Here is an 8,914-nt window from a genome sequence, read left to right as displayed (position 1 = left end):
GAAGAAATGTCTAACTTGTGCTTGGATTGATTCTACTAAATTGACCCGTCTCCTGTAGAAGACTCCTTAAGAAAATAAACTTTTCAGTCTGGATGAATTCTTAATGATCCAGACTGATTCGTGCCATAACACACTCTCATAATAAATACAGAATGTCTCAGACGAGTTTTCACAGCTCTGGCTACGAAATACACTGAATCACTGAGATAAATCAAGGAGATTTATCTTAGCGGCAGGGAAATAGCCTCAAAGATTAGAATATGTTCCAATTAAGAGTTGAAACTCTCTAGATTTCCTGCTTTTGCGATACCTTCTTTTTCTCATTCATGAAAAAGCTCTTATTATTATGGCATCTCGGAGTGACGCGCTCACACTAAGACTGTATTAACCTACATTACTTCACCCCGCAGTTTGCCGTAAGCCGTTCTTCCGCACTATGACTGTATAATCCTTTTTTTATAGGCTGGATCGATGGCGTACTTCATCCATCCGCCTATCCGTCCCCCAGATGATTTCCGTGTGCAGACACTTATCAATGTGTAACAAAGGTGAGCCACTGGAGGTCACATGTCCGAGTCCAGGAGGTGCCATTGAACTGCACTTTGCCATCGCTTCGCCTTCTGGCAGACAGCCGAGGAATGATGGTGCCATCACGGAAAATTAAAAATGAAATGAAACCTTTGCTGCAGTGTGTGAAGGCAGCAGTAGTAAGATTTTCTTAAAGGCCTGGGGATCAGCATCGGTGAGACAAAAGGTAAGGACAGGGAGTTCTCTGACAAAGTGCCTGGTGCGTTTAATGGCTTTTTAAGAACTTCATCTGAATATCCCATTGAGCCTAATGAGGGATACATCCTTTCTCCCCAGAGCTAAAGTCCTGTCTCTGTGGGAACACACTGATAGCAAGTAGACTTTGCCCTGAAGGGGAACCGACGCTACAGGAAGAGCTGCCCGCGCTGATTCCTGGCCGTCAACCGCAGAGGTAAGAGACATTTTAATGGATTAGAGCTGTAATTAATTGATTTATGCGAACAGGTTGAAGTCAAATGGCAATGGATCACATTTTAGAAGACTTGAAAGACACAAGGAGTCCATTTGAAGTGCTCTATTCATCACACCTCTCTCAAGTGATGTTCTGTTTGACAGCGCAGGGGACTGTGAACCGCGAACGTCGCCAAACTCACTTCACACAGGTCAAATGTGTGAAAATATGTTCCAGTTTGTTTTCATCTCCTTCTCCTCATAACAGGTTGTGTTAGGTGTTGGCTTGAGAAAATGGAAGAGACTAGAATGAATGCGCGATATCGGGCGGGAGAGGATTAGCCACCGCCATGAGTCCATAGTTTGTTATTGATTATACCCTAGTGACCAGTATGATGGATGGATGGATGGATGGATGTGTGCAGCATAGAAATCCTACATTTACTGAAGGTTCATTTTGACAACTGAGTTTCCTTTGAGCTCAATTAAACCTATTTGACCATTAAATATGAATAGAGCTCTGTTAAATGCAGGCTTAGGGCCATGATTACGGCTGTTAGCTGTAGATGAGGCGACCACAGTGATGCATTATTTAGTTTACGGCAAATGATTTATTCCGTGTTGACATAGCCGCAGTCACATGTGTCTTGCGTCTTAACCTTGTATATGTCACCTTCCTTCTGTCGTTCGTTCTAACATTACCACAGAATGGATCGGAGTCACAGCCGCGGGAACGGCAGCCATGAACCTTGCCCCCCACCGTACAACGCACAGGACCCGCACAGTCCTTACTCTGGAGTTACCTATGAGGTGAGTCACAAAGAAATGGGAGTTGACATAAAGATGAGACGTGTAAGTAATGGGCAGAGTAGGATGAAATAAGCCTAGATCCTGAATAAAGCATTACATCATGACCACATATTTTGTGCATGACTTCATTATATAATCATGTAAAAGCCGTGCTGAAACATTAACCACAAACATCACTTGCTCATGCATCAATTATTCCCCTTCATCTATTTCCAAATCTAAACTGAGCTCATTATTCACTCTATGAGACCTTTTTTCTGTTTTCAAACTTTCTGAGAGAGAGAGTGTGTTATGTGTGTTTTTGTGTGTGTGTGTGTGTGTGTGTGTTAGGTAGGGAAGGGGGACATTGTGGTGATCTCCCCTGCAGGGCCTTACCCCCCCGTCCGACCCGGGGACCAAGCAGCCGGTGGCGACGACAGGTATGCTGAATCTCTGCCTGATCATTTTGGCTCAGATCCCGTGGACACCAACGTTTTCAACGATGTTACGATACGAAGAGGCGAGTGAGAAACAGAGAGAGAGAAATAACAGTATTTATGTTGTTGTTTGTTTGGTCAGAGCTGAATAAAAATAAGCAATATTTAGCCTCTCAATTGCTTTTGCATTGTTTTCTTGAAATTGATTTCGAAATTGAATATGGCTCCCCAATCTCCGCTTTACCCTGTGCACCTCTTCACCTCCCACACAAAACAAAACATTCATAATGGGAGGATGAGATGTTGATTTGCACAGAACAGTGCAGAAGCGTTGCGAGTTGTTGTGCGGAGTAAACAGCTTTTACCTGCTCGTCTGTCTTCTGTGCTCGTCTGTCCTCTGTGCTGTCTGTCCTCTGTGCTGTCTGTCCTCTGTGCTGTCTGTCTTCTGCGCTATCTCTCAATGTGTGGCAGGATGACTGACTTTTTTTCATGTTTGCTGTCATCGTTGTTTGCCTGCCTTCCTCTCTCCGCCTGCCGTCTGTCTGCAGAGCCATCAATCTAACTTGTCTACCTGTCTGCTTCTTCCTTCTTTCTGAACAGGCTTCATAAGGAAAGTCTACCTGACCTTGATGCTTCAGCTCCTGGTGACTGTCGGAATCATTTGCGCTTTTCTATACTGGTGAGTCACCATTACACAGGGGGGATCCTTTCCGAAAGAGACGGATCGTGTGACAGGCGTCTGTCCATCTATCCGCCTTTGCTGTAGTGTGTTAACATGTGAGAGCGCTAAATGTCACAAGAGCTGTTGTCGTCTTTATACAAACTGAACATACAAAGCAGCAGCTCGCACATCATTCTAAATACACGAGGTGAGACAGGATGGGAGTGTTTCTGGCACATTATATTTCTGCTTGCTGCGGTTTGAAAGCTTTATATGTTTTGTATAATGGATGTGGTTGAACACTGCTGCTACAGTAATTCCTTTTCATAAATTGTACTCTGCTCCCATGTGCACAATGCTCTGTCCTGTTAATATTTAATAAAATCATTCTGCCGCCTGTATCAAACAAATGGCGCCTCTATTAAACAGCTCTGCCTCTCTCTCCCCCCTTTTCTTATTAAATTAAAGGGACACTCTCAGGGAATTCACGTGGTCCAACCCTTGGTTCTCCTACTCCATGATGTAAGTGATCTCATTCAGTCAAAAAACATTTCACAGATCGTCTCAGCACAGCACATTTTCTTGTTTCAACCAGTTTGACCACCTGCAAATCTTTGGCTGGTGACTCATCTAAATGGAAATGCCACCGCTTGAAACCCTACAGAAGTAAATCTCAAGCTGCCACGGCACCCAATTCTGATACAGGAAGCTGCCAGCTACAGTGTGCATAAATAAAACACTCAGCCGCTTCACATATTGAACACAGGAGCTTTTTCTCTCTCAATACTCTCTTTATTTGCTATTTACGATATACAATCTATATTCTTTGTGGAACAGGCCGGTAGTGATGGTGCTAATCGTGGCCTTGTCCTGTTGTGACAACCTCCGTCGCCAAGTCCCCCTCAATTTCATCGCCTTGGGCTTGTTTGTGAGTAGAAGCAGCACCAGCCAGCCATTAAATTAAAACACCAGCACACCTGCTCGGTTTCACTGCATTCAGGGCTTTTTTCAATGTACTTACTCTCTGTATCTCTCTCTCTCTCTCCCCCCCCCCCCTCTCCCTCTCTCTGTCTCTCTCTCTCAGACTATTGTAGAGGGTATGATGCTTGGATCTGTTGCAGTGTGAGTGTTTCTATCCGGAGACATATTCCCCACCCGGATCCTTCTGATTCACACAGGAACAGGAGGATAGATAGCAATTTTGTTTTCAAAAAAAGGTCAAAGGTCAAGGTCACAGGTTCAGATAACATTTTCACTTGGATGCAATGAACAGGGAGAGCACATGCACACATACTGAAGGCATATATCAGGGAAATTACACGAAAAAAAGTACACATTGTATCAGACTGTTATATGTGACTATTCTTGGTGAGGCTTATTATAAAAGTGTGTGGGTAATAAAAGGTTAATTAGGGCTCAGATAAAAGCAGTTTCATGCCATTTGCCTAATTCTAGAACATAATTGTTGTATAAAATGTATCCAGATCTGCACCTATGGATAATCTGTAATGAGATACAGTATATATGTCAGGTGTATTTTTATTAAGATTGGAGGTTTTGCCACCTTTCCTCCATGTTTGGTCGAAAACTGGACTTTGTGACGGTCATGCCTGCGTAAACCCTCAAACTGTAACCTCACTATCAATGCAAAGCTATTAATTCAAATGATCATATTTATAGTCTTGCCATAGATCAATCTATACTGATATGGAATGAATACACAGAGGTCTTAGTTGAGGCAAACATTCTGAAACAGCACTTCCCTTTGTGACATGTATATGTGTTTGCATTACTGCCTCAGGTTCTTTGAAGCCGAAGCTGTTCTGTGGGCCGCGGGGGCAACAGCAGTGGTGTCCTTCTCTCTGAGTCTCTTTGCCATGCAGACGAAGGTAAAAATCTGTCAAGGGACTTTCCCGCTCAGTTAGTATGCCTGAAAATATTCCCATCGAGATGTGCGGCCGCGAGTTAATCCGAGCGGCGGAGTGTGTAGTGAGATTTCTTGTGAATTGTTTTTCTTTACACGTTGACCTGTAAAAGTTTTTATACTGATATTTTGCAGGCAAAACTATGATTCCTTGTTAGATCTGTCCATTAATCGGAGTGACCGCAGCGTCGTTGTTTCAAAATGGGCCTGCAACCTTTTATTGGTTAGTTTCTGCCTCTCTCCATTTTTGCCTGTCTCTTTACACCGTGAGCTGTCTAATAAAGCAGAGATATACTATGAAAATAATCTTTAAATGGGCCGTTTCAGAGAAAACACTGTGAGGGTCCAGAGGCATAATGCTTCTCCGGGGATAAATATATTTTTAGAATTATTTACAAGGTGATTTCTAAAGAGTCTGGCGCAGTGGTGCAGCATACATAAAGGAACTATTATCGATCCTGACCTCTGAACCATGATTAATATTTAATCCGATCTGATAAATGAAAGATTTTGAAACATTAAAGCGCAAAAACCAAGCTGTCACATCTTCATTTCCCCGTGTGTGAGTATTTGCAGCTCGCTATCAGGACTCACACTCTGATGGCTCATATGCTCCAGTAAAATTTACAAGTTTAATTAAAAGCTGCAGTGTTTTCTCCACACTGCTCGGTGTGCACGAGCGAGAAGACGTTTGGAGAATCACTCCACTGACAGCTTGGCATGCTACTCAAACAAACGCCTTATACTCAGAACAAAAGTAATTATACAGTCAGCGGTGTTAAAAATTAGATGAGTGAAATAGACGGAGGAAATGGATTCACATTGTGCTCAGAGACCCACTTAGTTCATTCTTAATTAGTTAGGTATTTCACGCTTTTTACGGGTTAAATCGCCTGTAGGAGCTCCGCTTTTTTTCCCCTGCACAGAGCGGAGAAAAGCAGCACGCAGGTGTTTTATGGAGGAACGTTTCACAGTCTGATTATACTATCAAGTACTACACGCTGTCATAACACTGTGTACCAGTGACATCCACACAGGTTATCTTTTATTGAGAGCTCCTGTGGTAATCGCTGCTATTGACTCATAATTACTCATAACAAATAAGTTCTGTGCTCCTTAAAGGGGCATTCCCCCCCCATTTTACATGTTACATTCAGTCTATTGGCCTTGTGGACCCCGACTCAGCGCGTGATGCTGACAATAATAATACAAAAGCTTTTGAGGAAGTAGTGACAGGTGCAAAAAATCATTAAAAATGTGTTGCATCATGCTGAGAACTGCAAGTTAGAGGACTAAAGCTACGACTAGAATGTGTTGGTGGCAGTAATCGCACTTTGTACTCTTTCTTTATGCCTACAGGCTTCAATAATCAGACTATTGAGACCATATATAGTAATATATAACTAAATCTTATATGTTAACAGATCTAATGTCAGAGGTGTCCTTCATTATATCTGATACAAAAGCAAAGGGCAGCTCTCCTCTGGGCAGAAATTGCATCACAGTTATATTGGACTATATAAATAAGGTTGACTTGAGTTTTCAGCCTAAGTAAGTGTTGTCTTCCAATTTCCAGACATGTATTCAGCTCAAATATGTCTCCATCATTTAGTCATCTGCAGTGATTCACAGCTGCAATGCAGAGGACCTTCAGCGCCCTCGCTTTTATGGCTGTGATGAGTGCAAATGAGAGCTAATCTGTCTACTGTCTCTGTTTGAGAGGCTCGTCACATTCAGTCTCTCTGTGTTTATCCTCTCTCTCTCTCTACACCAGTGGGACTTCACCACGGCAAATGGTTTCTTGTGGGTGTTTACCTGGACCCTCATATCCTTCGCATTGTTTTGTGCAATCCTCCGATCGCAGGTAAATTGCCGAGCCCTTTTCTTTGCTCCATGTTTGCAGTGAAAATGCTTTTTAAATGAGCTGTGGACCGTATAGAGCCTGGATGTTCCGGCTCTGACCTCTGAGCTGAGCAGTAAGTAATGAAGAAGACCATAAAAAAGAGATGGTGCATTGATCTCATACTGATGCTTTTAAATGTACTTTTAGATGTGTTTAACCCTTAAGCTGGGGCGTTTACAAATCAATCTATTTTACATTTTACAAAAGAACAATCAAATACAACTTTTACAGAATACTAAAAGCCAGCCAGCCTTTATCATCATGTAGCTGCTTTCAAGAGACGGTGCCTAAAATGACCTGGTGTGACTCAGTGTGCACAGCTATGCTGCAGCAATTAAGACTAGCAATGGAATAATGTGTTTTTTGGCACAATAAAGCCTTACAAAAGCTTAAGATTGCCTCCTAAAAGAATATGGAACATGGAATACGAGGAGGAGGAAATCTTCATTCACATGTCTGAATGTATGTTTCTGCAGCAGTTATTTCTCATTTACCCAAAAAATGTATCACAAAACGCTGTGCTCCTTTGTGCAGAGAGACGTCAACATTACTGCCATCTGTAGACCAGATAGTCACAAACCACTTAAAGGTCAAACTCTGTATTTATTTGTAGAGTGCCTCCACTGATTCTGTGTCTCTGATTCTTTCAACAGTATCTTTACATTGTATATGCCTGCCTGGGAACCTTGCTGTTTTCCATGGTAAGTACTCACATTTTCAAGAAACAGGCTGGAATGAAAAGTGATGGAAAATGAAAGGAATCATAATGAAAAGAGGCTTAATGTCAAGTACGCCTGTGCACTGTAATATGTGATCCCAAGGCCGAGCAGGCTGCCTCCAGCGTCAGTCACAGCAGTTAGCGTAAACAGAGAAACTCGGTGCCCTTTAATTTCAATTATGCACATCTTAAGAGAAGCGGGTTGCATTTTCGCAGCCACTTCTGGCCGTTCCTTTGGCATTAAGGGGAAATGACCGCTGTGAACATTCCCTCACCTGAAGAACCTGCAGCTGCAGCGAGTCACTACTGTTATTCAAATCATTTAAATGGGCTGATTTTGAAACTATTCCTATGAATGACTCATCCTATACACACATCTATGAAGGTTGTCGGTCCTTCAGGTCATCGGTCGTAGTTCAACTGGACTTGCTGTTTAGTCACCCCTCGGCCAAGTTGCCTCTTCAGTTCTGAGTCAGTGTTGGGAAGTAGACTGGGATTTATTCTCTGAAAGTCCTTCACACCTTGGGGACGAGGAGTCATACTGATCTACGTCGCGATCTATACATTAGGGAGACCAAAGAACAGCTGGAACACAGGCACGGCCTAACTGAGGAGGTCTCAGACTACCTGCAACTAAGTGACACGGAATAGCAATATAGAGGGGTTAAGGAAGCCGTCTGTCACTATATGCAGGTCGATTTCAGTGTAATTACAGTTTGATTTAAAATGTGTGTGTGTGTAATTATTGTGAAGCTCAGAAAGCCTGGACAGAGAAGGGGGACATTCATACTATTGATCACCTACTCACAATGTCACCCTAACACCTCTACCTCGGTGTCGTCATGGCCCAAGCTGTCAATCAACAAACATTAGCTATCAATAAACACTGACATAGAGCTAAAGGAGCTAATTAGAGGAGCGGTGAAATGTCATCGTTACTGACCTACATTATGCATATTGTACACCACCATCATCTTCAAAGACACAGCACAAACACAGGATTAGGTGTTCTTGAGTATTAAGTCAAGTTGTCTGTCTGTTTCTGCAGTACCTGGTGTTTGACACTCAGCTCATCTTGGGCGGACAACACAGGAAGTATGAAATTTCCCCCGAGGAGTACATCTTTGCTGCTCTCAGCCTGTATTTGGACATTGTCAACCTGTTCCTCTTCCTACTGAGGCTCTTTGGACTCTGCCGCTGATACCAAACCTTCAGACCTGCCAAAAGCAATACTGAGGGACACTACCTAAAAAAAAATGTTTTAAGAATCAAATTGTTGATTGTGTAACTCCAAATACTCATTTAAGGTAATCTCACCATGAATCAGAGTAGACTGGACACACCAGAGGAGAGGAAGATCAGTAATGTGGACGTTCAAGCAAGTTCACCGTTGTTCCACCTAAGCACTTCCATGAATTTAAATAAGCAGAATGTATTTAGGTAAATAAATGAAAGATAAATCAGCATTATTGTGGATCGTCTCAATCCTATATACAAATTCCAT

General features: G+C 42.6%; 1 protein-coding gene across 1 annotated transcript; it reads left to right on the top strand.

Annotated features, from left to right (window-relative positions):
- The first annotated feature begins 1,574 nt into the window (after positions 1 to 1,574).
- On the top strand, positions 1,575 to 8,642 carry LOC143000774 (protein lifeguard 1). Its single transcript, XM_076150203.1, has 10 exons — positions 1,575 to 1,788; positions 2,119 to 2,287; positions 2,805 to 2,883; positions 3,334 to 3,387; positions 3,703 to 3,793; positions 3,950 to 3,987; positions 4,667 to 4,754; positions 6,564 to 6,653; positions 7,346 to 7,393; positions 8,459 to 8,642. Exons 1-10 carry the CDS (start codon positions 1,687 to 1,689, stop codon positions 8,609 to 8,611), a joined length of 912 nt encoding a protein of 303 aa, XP_076006318.1. The 5' UTR covers positions 1,575 to 1,686; the 3' UTR covers positions 8,612 to 8,642.
- The last annotated feature ends 272 nt before the right edge of the window (positions 8,643 to 8,914 follow it).

Source organism: Genypterus blacodes, unplaced genomic scaffold, assembly GCF_046128005.1.
Source record: "Genypterus blacodes isolate CSIRO-AG114 ecotype Tasmania unplaced genomic scaffold, CSIRO-AGI_Gbla_v1 ptg000052l_1, whole genome shotgun sequence".
Lineage (NCBI taxonomy): Eukaryota > Metazoa > Chordata > Actinopteri > Ophidiiformes > Ophidiidae > Genypterus > Genypterus blacodes.
Note: the sequence above shows the minus strand (reverse complement) of the source record. Positions and strands in the feature narration are given on the sequence as shown.

What these genes read in the sequence shown, in the direction of transcription:
- LOC143000774 (XM_076150203.1), top strand. Translation starts at nt 1,687, where the DNA reads ATGGATCGGAGTCACAGCCGCGGGAACGGCAGCCATGAACCTTGCCCC. An exon ending in CGATGTTACGATACGAAGAG is followed by an intron (nt 2,288 to 2,804) that starts GCGAGTGAGAAA and finishes CTTTCTGAACAG; the next exon opens with GCTTCATAAGGAAAGTCTAC. An exon ending in TCTTTGCCATGCAGACGAAG is followed by an intron (nt 4,755 to 6,563) that starts GTAAAAATCTGT and finishes TCTCTACACCAG; the next exon opens with TGGGACTTCACCACGGCAAA.